Source organism: Sinocyclocheilus anshuiensis, unplaced genomic scaffold (genome assembly GCF_001515605.1).
Source record: "Sinocyclocheilus anshuiensis isolate Anshui unplaced genomic scaffold, SAMN03320099.WGS_v1.1 scaffold1059, whole genome shotgun sequence".
Classification (NCBI taxonomy): domain Eukaryota; kingdom Metazoa; phylum Chordata; class Actinopteri; order Cypriniformes; family Cyprinidae; genus Sinocyclocheilus; species Sinocyclocheilus anshuiensis.
This window is the reverse complement of record NW_015547703.1, coordinates 25,263-39,801: the sequence shown is the minus strand read 5'-3', so window position 1 is coordinate 39,801 and position 14,539 is coordinate 25,263. Positions and strand designations below refer to the sequence as shown.

The 14,539-nt window shown below is 38.5% G+C and overlaps 1 protein-coding gene across 1 annotated transcript in view; it reads left to right on the top strand.

The window, feature by feature from the left end:
- Positions 1-12,309: 12,309 nt before the first annotated feature.
- Positions 12,310-14,539, top strand: part of LOC107703938 (zinc finger protein basonuclin-2-like) — a 9,772-nt gene continuing 7,542 nt past the window's right edge. Inside the window, exon 1 of the mRNA XM_016506748.1 lies at positions 12,310-12,504. Coding sequence (XP_016362234.1) covers positions 12,394-12,504 — 111 coding nt within the window. The 5' untranslated portion in view covers positions 12,310-12,393. The remainder of the gene's footprint in view (positions 12,505-14,539) is intronic.

The window sequence follows — 14,539 nt, the reverse complement described above, 5'->3', positions numbered from 1 at the left end:
TTCCTTTGATTAAGGCAGTACTGAGCTTTAATGGTAGAGAGCTGAAACAATACGCAAGGATTCACGATACACAGAGACGGAATAAACAAACATGCAAGACTTCAGTGACTCTGAACAACATCTTCACATTCAAAATGTTCTGCAGGACAAAACTCACAGCCAATTTCCATATAGGTTTTTCCCAAACAAATTATTTGGATTTTCAAAAACATTCAGTGTTCAAGGATAACATTTTAACCTCATTATCTATTTTTGGTTGATTATTGGTTTTAATTGTTTCTGTTCACATTCATATTGAAAGCCTATAATAAATATCAGTTACAGAGAAAAATAAACAGAGTTCAGAGAACTGAAGTCTTAAATGAGGACAGAAAGAATTATTAATGATAACCAGACCTGCGGTGAATTCACTTAAATTCTGCATAAAGAGCTTGTGGCTTATAATGACCTTAAACACAATTATATGACACAAACTATTTTGATAATAAATTTCTATGCAGTTATTTACACTTTTTTTTCTGTGAGCATGTCAATCCCCCCACCCCCAGTCAGTGTTTGGATGGAAATCCGCATGTATTAACAGCTATAGGTGTGTTGGACCTCAAGCAGACTCGTCGGCACCCTAAACCCTCTTCTGATTGCACACTTTCATGAGGTAATGCTGCTTTGACTGTTGGTAGAAGCTTGTGCATCAAGGTCACGTAGCAGCCACAAAGAGGGAACCCGTGAGCATCCTTCTGACACCTAAAATGACAAATCGGACGCTTTACACAGTCCTGTGGGCTTCACAATCACACGCATGTGGCGACCATTGTAAGTCCACTAGACCACACATGCAGTGTGCCATTTGAGACATGTCCTTTGAAACTTTGTCGGACTTTAGACGGCGAGAATGACTGAAGAGCAGAAGGCTGTTTCAGTTTCTCCAGAGCGGCTGCATGAATACACAGGTATTTCATGAATGGCCAGCGTCAGACTCACCGACAACAAAGATCATGTGCTTTTTATGGTTATTCTGACTAACCCTAAATTTCACAAAATGTTTATACCATTAAAAAATCATGTAATATTAATGTTACATATGAATAGTGAAATAATATAAGCTTATCTTAAACTTTCTTCTTGTACATACAGGCACTGTATTAAGCAGCACATAACCTGTTCACTAAAAAGCATTTCACATTCCTGTGACAAAAATTAGCCTAAATCTAATCAACTTAATTAAGTCAACTTTATTTTGATAGTTCTCTATACAATACAGATTGTTTCAAAGCAGCTTCACAGAAAGCAGGAGAGTAACAGAATCAATAATGCAACTTCAAAAATCAGAGCAAATTCTGCTATAAAGCAGCTGTAGCGAGACAACAGTGGCATTATTCAGATCCATTTAGCTCAGTTCAATAAACCTGTGTGAAATTTTGATTTATTTCACCGATTTATTACAAAACAAGTTCAATTCAGCGATAAGCAGCTTTACTGAAGATAGCAGTCATTATTCAACTCAAGTCAGTTCAATGTTGATTCAATTCAGTTCAATAACAGCGTCGATGCTGCAACAACGACAGATAACTGACGTTCTCATGATAACACCCATAACCAAAGTGATTAAAATATCAAAGAAAACAACTTTCACAACACCAGAATGTTTAATCACATTTATACTCAAACTACAAGAGTCCAATAGAGGCGCGGGTTCATCCATCAAGTCAATCAACAGCAGCTTTGAATAGTTTACCTGTAGTTTCCAGATGGCACGCAGACACAAAACTGATGGGAGAAACGCTGGTGGAAGCGACTGGATCTAAAAGCTTCTGATGACACACAGCTCATTTCTCCATCTCTGAAACTTGAACACAACATAAAACACGGTTCACACACAAGTTGCACTATTATGTGACAGCTTCGTTGAATAATGCAGCTCTGTTCACACAGCACAGGTGTACTGGAAACGGAGTCTTGTGATTACGGTGTTTACGGTGTCAGTTCATTTGAAAAATGCAGTTGTCACACTTATTACAGTTTTTTACGATTGCTTACACACTAAAATTAAACTTTTTTATAAAGTTGTGTATAGTTTTGACAAAAGTGTTCCATTTTGCAAATGATCTGAAGTGTTGTGCTACTTTGGTGTAGGGTTGTGTTAATTGTCTGTAGTGTTTTGACAAACCGGGCCCTGTTTTCAAAATTGTGCTTAAGCAATCGTAAAAAACTGTAATAATGGAACAGGACTGATGAGACAAGATTCTGCTGCTGTGTGAACATGTTCAAAAGGAATGAAATACAAACACTCATCTTTATAAAACCCGCAATAAATAATACAGATACACTTCATGGATTTACCCTCAATTTATTTACCAATGTCTTTCTACTGCTGCCATTTGATGATTTTTATAGCTACAATGCTTCATTTTGTATTTTCATTGCTAAAATTACTGTTGAACCTGCTTCTATGCTTCCATGCTTCTGATAGTTGTATGGATTACCTTAATTAAATTTTTGTTATGTATTGTACCAGCATCAGTTTGCATTTTGCTCATCCTGAGAGACAGTTTTTTCACTCTTGGTGTGAACTGACAAAAGAGGTGTATAATAGTGATAATTTCCACAACATAATATTTGCAGATTAAATCTGCCTTGAAAAATGTTTTATTTAGTCAGAATACACAGATTCTTTGAATGACCGTCAATTACAGTTTTTCTCGATTGCTTAAACACATTTCTTGAAACTATGCCTCGTATTCTCAAAAAGAAACTCTATCTGTATGTAAGGCAATTTGATGCATGTGTTGTAACAGAGTACAGCACTCAAAAGTTACAGTAGAGTACACTGAGGTACACCTACCTGTTTTCCTCCCTGAAGGTTCTTATGATCGAGGCGACGGTGAAGCAACTTACAGTAAGTTTGGCTGAACTCATTGCCCAGCCTCCCTCATATTCATACCATGGACAAGGACATGGTCAACTAGTGGCACGAATTTCATCTGAGACTCCTTGTCTCCTTGCCCCTCATCCTCATCCTCATCATCCTCCTCTTCCTCTTCCTTCACCTCTTCCTCCACTCCTTACTGCTCTTGCTCATCCTCTTCCTCCTCCTCCTCCTCTCTGGTGTCCTCGACCTTTTCAATCACATCTCTCTGGATCCATTGTTCCAAAACTGAATGAACTGACTTGGGCTCTTTTATCTATCTATTGAAGGTTCTGATTGGTGTGTGATAAATTTTGACTCTTAGTGTTTCCACGTGGGTAACTGTGTGCTAATTGAGCTCAAGCTATGCTGACTTGAGTGAACAATATTGAATGCTAGTGGTTTCTAAATGACAACATGGTCTAGGCAATGAGAAATAAAGGGATTTGTGTGTAGAGTTTTGCAGTGACAGTTCAACAAATCTGATTCATGTGTCAAAAAGGGGAATAGTGTTTATAGTTTAGGGAAATGGGTGTGCTTTTTGATAAATGGCGTTATGGTTTTGAAATTTTAGTTCAAAAGCCTGGTGATAGTGTTAAAGCAATCGAGAAAAACTGTAAGACAGATGCTTTTTGCAGATGTGTGTAATTATGACATCTACCAGCAGGAGCTAACAGAGCGATATTGTAACCAGCAAAACCTTGACCCCTTGAAATAGACATTTGTCAACCATTCATTTAGCTTTTTTTGTTTCGTGTTTGGTGTGAAGAAAGGGCCTTTACGGGTCAAGATGCCCGTAAAGCATTGAAGGCGCGCTCCCTTCACTCAGTATGGTGAGGCGTTTTCACTGCAAGGTTGATCCCTTTGATTTGGTTTAGTTTGTCCTCAGGATCATTTTGACTTGTGGAGTTACACAAAGATTTGCTTGAGAAAGAGAGAAAGAGAAAGAGGGAATATGTGGTGTCAGTGTGCCGCGATAGTGGGGGGTTATAAAGCACATCTGGTGGAGAATGTGGGTGTTTCTCAGAGCAGCTTCCCTTCCGTACCAGTCAGAGCCGTCACACGGCTGATTTACGCTCCTCTAATGTCATGGAACGAAAACATTGAAACTGTGCCATAAACAGTGAATTCTTCATAAGTTGGGAGATTATGATTCAGTGTGTAGGGAGGATGTCCAGCTTTTTACGAGACCATCAGTGCACACACACACACACACACACACACAATGCAGGACTCAGCACTAACGCTGTGTGTGTGTGTGTGTGTGTGTGTTATGAGTGTGTGCTGCACACATTTATTGGCAGGAGTGTACACACACACACACACACACACACACACACACACTCACTCACACACACAGGAGCAGTGCGTGCTGTGTGAGGGAGAAGTGTGTTATCTCATGGTGACCCTACAGCTCTCATTCTGAAATCCAGTAACTTTCCATTCCTTTTTTCTTTAGTCAGGGATACATGTCATCGCCAATGAGATTGTGTTTATGATTTCACGCATAAAATGTTTTGGTAATGACTTTAGTTGAATGCTTGGCTATTCAGTTTGGGAGGGAGACAGAAGCAGACGGATGCTCTCTCAGTGTGTGAAAGATTAATGCAAACTGTGGATTACCAGTGCCATTGCAGGCATTACACCAGAGTCTATCGATTTTCCTTCAGCTCATCTGAAAGAAGAAAAGAGAGAGGGCTAGTCTCCACAGAGATGCTGCACGTCTGTTTTACCAAGAGCTTCTGCTGTCCGTTTTCGCTTGGCAGTGCTGCTATCACAGGCTGCTCTTCTCCAGCAGTAAGCACAATAAATGCTGGCACATTCTTATCAGTCATAGACCAGCCAGATTTACAACATGTTGACATTCATGACTGACAGAGCAGATATGGTGAAGACCTTGTCATGCTGCCGAACCCTTAAACTGCATAAACGCTGAAAGCATAAGACCACTTTTGTTTTTTTCTATATATGAAAATCCTGTGGGCTGCGTCCCATGAACAGCACGTATAGGTGGTGTAGGAGTGATGGTGTAGTGAAGAGCTGTGCACTTTAATCTGCTCGTTCACAGCCCACAGCATTTGCACAGGTCTGTGTGTTGCTATACATATCAAGTACATGAGAATTTTTGTTTTCCGGAAACAAGTTAAAATTTGAGGATGTCATGCAGTGAAAACTTCACCTTGATTTGTAGACAGCAGGGACAAAATCATGGTGAAATCCATGAAGATGATCACCAAACCCCAGAACTCTCCAGCAGATGAAAGTGTCTGCTAAACAACTTATGAATGTCTGTGGTCTTGTGAACAAGAGCAAGTTTTATTCAAATAAACCTGACATTTCATGATATTGTAACCAAGAGAAATCTTTTGCGATCCCAGAAAATTGTGACCAAAAATATGTGTGAATCCTCATACGTCTGAAAATATGACCTTATAAATGTACAACTTAATGTGTATGTTTCTGTACCCCACTTTTGTGTATTACATTTATAAACCCCTCACAGGGTTTGTACAAATATGAGAATTTATTCTCAGTACTTTCCTTCAGTACTAAGTTATTAAATGTTTATTTTTCTTGGTTTAACCACAGCATGAACATGAGCATATAGGCGGACAACCTAATTAGGGGACCTAATAAGTCTTAAATTATTAAAATTGTTGTAATAAAATAATGCATATGATGTCAGCACTATTAAAATAATTTTAAGACTTATTACAGTGGTTCCCAATCAGGAAACCAGGGACCACTGTAATAAGTCTTAAAATTATTTTAATAGTGCTGACATCATATGCATTATTATGTTTTAGACCTCATTGACAAGCATAAGCTCTTGTATGTCAATCATAAACAGAATTACTTACAAAATACAATACTTACACAGGTACCCCCTAAAAAACATCACGGTTGAGACTCAAGTCCATCCCCATTATAAGTTGACCCTAAAAGTGGAGCAATCCTTATCATTGTATTTGTTCTTCACTTCTTAGCCTAAGGAACGATAATGTGTGAAGCCTTTCTATATGCCCATGTACCTTATAATGTGCTCTAGAGATCAATTTTAGTTCAGAGCTCTTACCATCCTGAGCTGATATTGAGGTTTCTTTAAACATCTATATAAGCAAAATGTGTTGTGCTCCATGGTACAAAGACCCCAGTGTAAATAAACCAAGTCAAATAATTAAAAAACAGGTGGCTTTGTAATAATAATACAGAGAGAAAATCACTCCAAGAAAAATTAGGAAAACTAAAAATGGTCAAGAAACAAATTTGTACAATTTTTTTGACCATTTAAGATGGACTGAACTAAAAAGATGGGTCTCAAAATCATACAGCCACTCTTGGAAATAAATGCTCAAAAGTGCAGAAGATGCTGGACAACTGAAGAATGAGGATTTTTCTGAAGAACAGACCAAGGCTGCATCTCATTGCTAGTTTTACTTGATCTTAGTGCTGCGTTCGACACTATAGATCATGACATACTCATAGATCGATTACAAAACTATACAGGTATTTAAGGGCAGGCTTTCAGATGGTTTAGATCCTACCTGTCTGATCATTGTTTCTGCTGGGATTGACATCCCGTGGTAACTAGGATTTACATAAGCTTCAGGCTGGATCCAGAACACCTGAGAAGAGATGATACCAACCCCTCAGAGGACCTCAGATGAAACAACCTGAACCCTGAAACAACATACAGAACTACCACATTTTGCTATAAGTTTGATTACATCATATAATAATTGCTGTTAATAGTGTTCATCGTCTGTTTGATTACGTCTTTAATAGATTTTTCCATACATTTCTGCCATATGTACATTAACTGACAGTCACCACTGATAAGCTACCACTAAATATATTGTAGAAACTTAATTTGCTGTAAAGTTGTTTTGCAACGATTTGTATCGTGAAAAGCGCTATACAAACTTGAATCGAATTGAATTGAAAAAGAACAGTCGGCAGTTAAACAAGGGACTGACAAATGATCACAAAACAGACAAACAAACAAACAAAAAATTGTCGTGAATCAGCCAGGAAACATATTGAAAATGAACCATGTGTAAACCTTTGCACAGGGACATTTGTGTAAATTCAGTTATTATTTTGTCTGTTATGTGATGTAGATTAATCAGGGTGGTATTAAATAATAAAAATCAATTCTAATGATTCCTGTTTTTTTGTCTTGCAGATCTTGCAGATTCTGTAGTATGTAATCTTACTATATGCTAAGAACAGGGAAAACTGTATGATTATGAGACTGATGAGTGATCAGAACTGCTATTCAGCTCAAATATCCCTTAAAATGATATTAAAGCAGACAAGCTTAAGCTGGGAAAATCCTCAGGGTGGGACATTTGTAAACCTCTCTATCAGAGTAAATGGCTTTTGTGTGTGTGTGACTGCTGATAGATGTTGCTCTAGTTGTGTCAGAGCTGTGGCCACGTTTGGGCAGGTGTGTCTTTGGCTCAGACACGTATCGCCACGAAACAATCAGCTCATTGTGCAACATCTACATTCCAGCCGCCACATGAGCGTCTAAAAGCTGCTGCACTTCACGTCCATCTGTGAGCCAGCAGCGTCCGCAGTGAAACACACCTACATGACCGCGGGACTTGCGCTCTAGAATAGTTTACTGAATAAACATCCAGCTGATGTGACCTGTTCAATGTCATGAGCACTTGTACGTTTAATTGTGGTTTCACATGACTATTTTATAGTGAGTGTGGGTCTTTCATGAGTGTTGGATTGTGGGAGTGCCCAAAGACACTTCAGAGAGATGTAGAGGTATATTTTGTTAGTCCGGGTTGGGTGTCTGGACAAGGTCCCTAAGCTGTTTTATAGTTTAACCAGCCTTGACTTGTTGGATGGTGACATGTATCTGCTGACTAGCAGGATCAGTGCTCTAAGCTGCAGTCTGATGCTTGAAAGGCTTTTGGCATGTGCTAGTGCCTGCGTTTTTCACCCTTGACTGAAAGCATATGCTGCGTACAGTGTTAGCGTGTGTTAGCCTGTGTGCATGTGTATTCATATGTGTTAGTGTAAGAAGCTTCTCCTCCTCACAGGGCTCCTGGGTCATGCGTTTGTCATCATGACCTCTGACCCCTCAGGCCAGCGTGGCAGCAGGAATGTAGGAGATGTTTACGCTGCTGAAACTGATGGAGTCCAGGTGGTCGCTTCAATCCCTCCATTCGCTCTCTATCTTTCTCTTTCTCTGTATCACTCGGTCACTCCCTGTATTCTGCTTGTTCTTTGTTTTATCTGGATAAAACACGTTACATGTGTGTGTAACAGCTCGCGGTTTCAGTTGGTTTTGTGAGAAGTCCTCTGACGGATGCATTTTCAGAGGCAAATGTTTATTATAAGATTATATGGAGTAGAGGAAGTGCAGGCATTGTCAGTGAGCGTTTGGCAGCGCGTGTCCCACCTTCACGATGATGGTCCATCTCTCTTGCCATCATTCATCTGCTGATGGCTTTTTGAAGTGCTCTCTAACTTCTGGAAAGTTTTCCACCCCCACCCCCCCCTTTAAAAGGCCATTAAACTGAGTTGTAATGCAAACGGTAATTCTAAAGAGACCAAACAGGTGTCCGATGTGCAGGCAGCGTGTCTAATGTAGCTATTACATGGACAACAGCAGATTATCATAAAAGCATCTCTCCTTAATGTGGACTGGACTGATCAATAGCAGACTGGTGATGAGACGTGCACACACACACACACACGTGCTGCAGACTGGAACTGATATTTGCTGCACTTTATTAATCCTCTGTAGCGTCCTGACCTGATTCCATGCACACACTGAGTGTTTTGCCGTCACTTTGGGCTTGACAGCTGTTTGTGGTTCTGCAAATTCCAGGGTTTGGGTTTGGATTGGGGTTAGGGTCAGATTTAGCGTTATACCGTTTACCTTTGCTCTGCCTCTTCATACATCTGTCTTTGCTTCGCCCGGGGCTCGTTCCTGCTCCTCTGTGAGTGCAGAGAAGAGAGAGGTCAGTTACAGTTTTTGCCCGTTGCTTGAACACTATAGACACATGCTTAGACCAAAGTAACAAAACTTGAAGCTTTTGTTACTATACCTTAAACACAGTGTAACCATACCTTAAACAAAAGCGCTGCTTTGCACTTCAGTTGCAATTCTGTAACACACTTGCTCCTTTCTGCAACACACTTGCTCCTAGACACTACACACTATTTCATACATAAGACACTTAGTTCAAAAATGAAATCTCAGGGTACCATTGGGAAAACACATCTATTCAAAATACAACACACATTGGTTAATTGAAAAGACGTTGACACACACCTGAAAACACTTACTTACAAAACTGAACACCAATCAGCCAGCTACAAAAAGGTCTCAGTTAAGCCATTTTGACAACTTTGCAAGCATGTAGGCAAGGAGAGCTAGAGGCAGAGGAAGACAGAGAGAGAGAGGAGGACGTGGTCGAATAGGCCACGCAAGGACCATTATTTCGGATGACATAAGAGCAACTTTGGTCGCGCACACACACGCACACACACAAAACAAGTATATGTTATTTTTCCACCAATAACAATTTATCCAGTAATTGTTTTGTTTTTTTACTTTTGTTTTGTTGCTAAATTTGATGATTTGTGATTCTATTTTTCTTTATTTCTGTAAGAATGTTTGTTTTTTGTAAAACCTCTTGTTTGATTACTGCAGAAATTCTACTTTTGAGTTTTACAGAAGAATGAGTCTGAGAAAATGACAATAACAATAGAAACACAAAGACTGCAGTGTTTTATATAAAGTCCATCAGTGTGTTGCTGGTGATATGAAAGAGTAATTCAAATGGTGCTTGTGTGTATGGTTTTGTTTCAAGAATTTCATTTTTAGAAAGGAGTAAGTTTTGATTGCAGTGTTTCATTTTGGCATAGATGTGAGTTGTTAATCTCCAAGTGCTATGTCTGATTGGCTTGTGTGTAGAGTTTTGGCATAATGAGCCAAATTCTGCAAAAAGTGTGTAAGCAATAGGCAAAAACTGTAACAGAATCACTGAAATGTCATTTTAAGTATTTCTTTGCAATAATCTATGAAATGCTTTGACTGTATCATGACAATTGTGCAGCAGACAATGTATTTTTAATACATATATATATATATATATATATATAGAGAGAGAGAGAGAGAGAGAGAGAGAGACAGAGAAAGAGAGGGAGAGTCTCAGTGTTTAGTACATCAGAGTTAGGCAGGTTAAAAGGACAGTTTTCTGTCATAATTTACTCTCTCTGTTGTCATTCCAAACCTTTCTTTAGTCTTCCTTCTTGGCAATGGCAGTACATCATTGCTTGTTTTAACATTTAATAAAAGCACCCAAGAGCATCAGCAAAAACATCCATCCAGTCTGCTGAGCACTTCCAAAGTGCTCTGAGTGGTTTTGGTGAAAAACAACCTGATATTTTACAAGAAAATTATTACCCAGTTAAAATGAATTAAAATGTACATTGTAATGAATTGTAATTCGCCATTGTAATGAATTCACCCAATTAGATATTCATTACATAGTTTCCTTTTGTGATTCACAGAAGAATGAAAGTCATATGAGTTTGGAGTGATGTAAAGGGGAGTAAATGATAACAGAATGAGCATTTTTGGGTGGACCATTGCTTTAATGTTTGTGCATGAACGATGTGTGTAAACAGGGTTTATTTTAGCTGTAATCTTAACTCTTTACAACTAAACAAAAAAAAAAAAAAAAAACCTGAAACGGAGACATCAAACTATTTTTAATTTTTTTCCCAAAACTCTCATTAGTTGATTATAATATCACAGCGTTTTTGATCAGCACTGCCTTATTGTAAATGGGTTTATAGAATTTGAACGTTATTTAAGTTGATTGTGTCAAATATGTTTAGATGAACAGCCAATGCAGTTTAACGGTATCCCATTTATTTCCTCTGGGATCAATACAATTCTTTGATATACTTGCCTAAAATCATACAGCACATCATGCAGCATTTAGGAGTACATGAACAAAACAAGCACAAGAAGTGCATTATTTCAGCTCAACTCTTTGGATATTAACCTTACCTTTTGTTTACACACAAGATCAGATGTGTGCAGTTCAATACTAAGCGTTAATTAAATGATATTTTAACTGCTGGTGTGTCAAAAAACTCTCATGTGTCCCTGTATGTTGTAGATGAAGCGATTTGTGTTTGCATGTGAAATGGAGTTTGCAGGAGGGAATCTGCCAGAACGAGCCACTGCTCGGCGTCGAACTCGACTCCAGACCACAGCCTGAGGGAGAAGATCAGCAAAACGAATTCTGTCTTTAAAAAAGCTATCTTACAAACAGCAGCACTGCAATCCAGCCAATTTCTGCATGTTGATTTGATAAGCGTCCTCTGGGTCTCGCTGCACGACTGAGGGCTTCCCATGTGTGACTTCATAAAATTTGCCTCTTACAAATAAAGCTTTGATCTCCTGTAAGTAATACAGATTTAACCGAATATTTCAAGCTATATTAGTTACACAGTAATGGTTCATGCCATTTTGCTTGTTGTAAATTTGCAGTTAAGGAGAGGAGATGCCCACTCAGTCATCTGTCTCTGAGCGTTAAAGAAGCAAAAACCTGTTAAAACCTGCTCTGTAATGGATTAAACACGGCATGTTTTTACCTGCTGTGTAATTGGTATATTAAAATGTCAAGTGACTGCACCAAATGTAATATCGGTTCATCAGCTCAGTAGATATAAACTTCATGGACTGATTGTCATTCGTTCGAGGCACGATTACTAGAAATGTGTATTTAATGAATTGTTTTTTGAATTCAAGTGCTTCAGTGAAAAATCCTTCACGTCCTCCTGTCTAACCAATGATTTTTTTCTAGAGAAAATACAACCAGGTTTTTTTTGGAAATGATTTAAAGCAGATATGTGACAACTGAATCACTGCAAAGAAAACATTGAATTGGATGAAACATATAAGATTCTGGTGAGTAAAAGCACAAGTTGCTGGGATTGATCAGAGGCTGTTAAAGCACAAACACACACACACACACACACACACACACACACACACACACACACACATCCAGTATCCAGTGCTCGAGTGTGTCTTGTGCCGGGCTGCATTGATTTAATGCATTACTCAAACTGCTGGAGAGAGAGAGCAGAGGTAGAGAGTCTCTCCTGACTGCATTAGGAGCCTCCAGCCTTTGTGATTCCTTTTGATCAAATCTCTGTGAGAGACGCGTGTCATGCCCTCTTCCAGCCAGCTGTGAGGGGACTGGCCCGCCACCCAGTGGGGGAGGTGTGTGTGTGTGTGTGTGAGAGAGAGAGAGATCTCCTAAGGTGAGAGGCAGAGAGTTCGACGGGTAGGAGGGTCTCATTCCACTCCCCAGCGCCCAGTTTCAGCACACACTCATCCTGGACATGCTCACACACTCACATGGGCCTGCGGACGAGAGCAGGGATTGTCGATTGCAGGAGAAAGTGTGTGTTGTGTGGGTGAGTGTGACTGAACTATGAGTGATGGATCTCTCGCAGTAGAAGGTAGAACTTGTACAGACAGGAGCTGCTGGAATGGCAAACTGCTCAGAAACACTGCAAACTTCAGTCTGATCAAAATGTCTGAGGTAAGAAGTTTAGTTTGAGTTCGAGTCTTTCTTAGAGAAATTAAATAAGAACAAAAGAGGATTGTGAGTTATGTGCACACACCATTATGGTGAGAAAAATATACTTTTTAAAAGCTTGCTTATTTTGTGAGCTGTTCTGTACTGTGTGTGTGTGTTTATTGGTGTGCGGGACAAAAACAAGCTCAACTGTGCATATAAATATGAATCTATTTATTAAGGGCCTTTTTATTTTATTTTATTTTTTAAATAGAGCAATTTACTAGCTAGATCTTTCAGGAGAAACTTTATTGTGCTCTTCAAATGGGTGTGATGTGTCTTCACAAGTGTGTGAGTTTGTTGCTTATCCACTGGAATGTAATTCAAGACAGGAGTAATTCTCTGCCGTAATGTTTTTGTGTGGAATGCTTGTTTAATCTAAAGACCAATGGGAAAGAAACATTCATTATAGACAATCACCGAAAGATTTTTGTTAATGGGACAACAGGAGTCAAATTGTTCTTTTTCTCAGCTGTAACAAATCCTGTCTCTGTCTTTGTGCTAATGGTGATGAGTTAGTGTCCCAAAGTGGGACTAAGACCCCATTTCTGGGCGGGCAAACACAGTTAATGGCCTTGGGGCGTGAAAGCTTTGTGTGTGTGTGTGTGTGTGTGTGTGTGTGTGTGAGTGTGTGTTCGCTGACTTCATTAAGCTCATTTTGATCTGTCACTGTTGTTTGCTGCTACAGGCCTGTTTTGTGAGATCTGACAGTCAAACTCTTTCTGTTTGAGATTCACCGCTGCGCTTGTTTTCGCTGTATGGTGCTGCTTTTCTCTCTTCATATACTTGCACATCTTAATTCTATGCTTTTGTGGTCCCAGTAGAACTACTAACTTGTAGACTTTGTCAAACTAATATTTGTCTGATATTTTGTGACATTCTGGTTTAAAACGTATCAGTCATGATTTTACTTGTGATCTTTAGTCTCAAAGTTTACAAATTTTTTACATCGTTAAAAAAATTGTTTTAATAATCAATCAATCAAGAAAGAGAACATTGTTATAATTTTGAAGAAATATAATTATTTCTTAAACAATAAAATCCAAAATAATATGCTGTATCATTGTTGTCATGTATTTCACGATACAGTCGCACCGTCAGCCATAAAGCTGTATTATTAAACTGTTGAAATGCCATGTAATACAAACATTCTCACATGTATTTCATAAAGAGGAATGTAATGAAAACAGTAATGATAGAACTTTGGAAAATGAACAGCAAATAAGCCAGCATAAGTAAACATTTGAAATGTATTCAGAAATTAACCACTCCAGAAGTTTCCTTGACGTAACCTAATGCATCAAATCATTTTATTTTGAAAGATGTTTTGTGCTTTCTAGTGCCTCTCATGATGTAAATATGTACAGTACATTGGGAGGTTTGTGCAGTTTCAATGATCGCTCTCTCTTTGTGTGTGTAAGTGCCAATGTCTTTCATAGTTACGGTTTGAGGAAAAATAGTTATGATGCGGTTATATTGGCTGTTACCTTGTGTTATCGCAATATAGACTTGAACTGTTGATTTATGCTAAAGTGACATTAATTAATATGAATTTACACTATCTCACTGTATGTTTTGTGCCCAGAGGAATACTTTATATTATTTATTTATTTTCTATATGAATGTACAGTGAGATCCAGTCTAAAACTCTAGAAAAATGCTTAAATTTTGCTTCTTTATTTAGTCTCTGATTTGATAGAAAATCATCATTAATTCATTATCAGCATAACAGTAAAAAAAGTTGAATTAAAAACTGGACATGGATTAGAAAATTAGTCTATATCTGGTGTCTCTATTTTGGTTTAACAGAAGCACTGCAGCTACGAAAAAGCTACGAAAAACTGATGATCATATTTATTCTCCAGCATGAGAAAAAAACAGTGTGTGTGTGTGTGTGTCTCTCTATATAGATACTTACACACACACATATATATATATATATATATATATACACACACACACACACACACACACACACACACACACACACACACACACA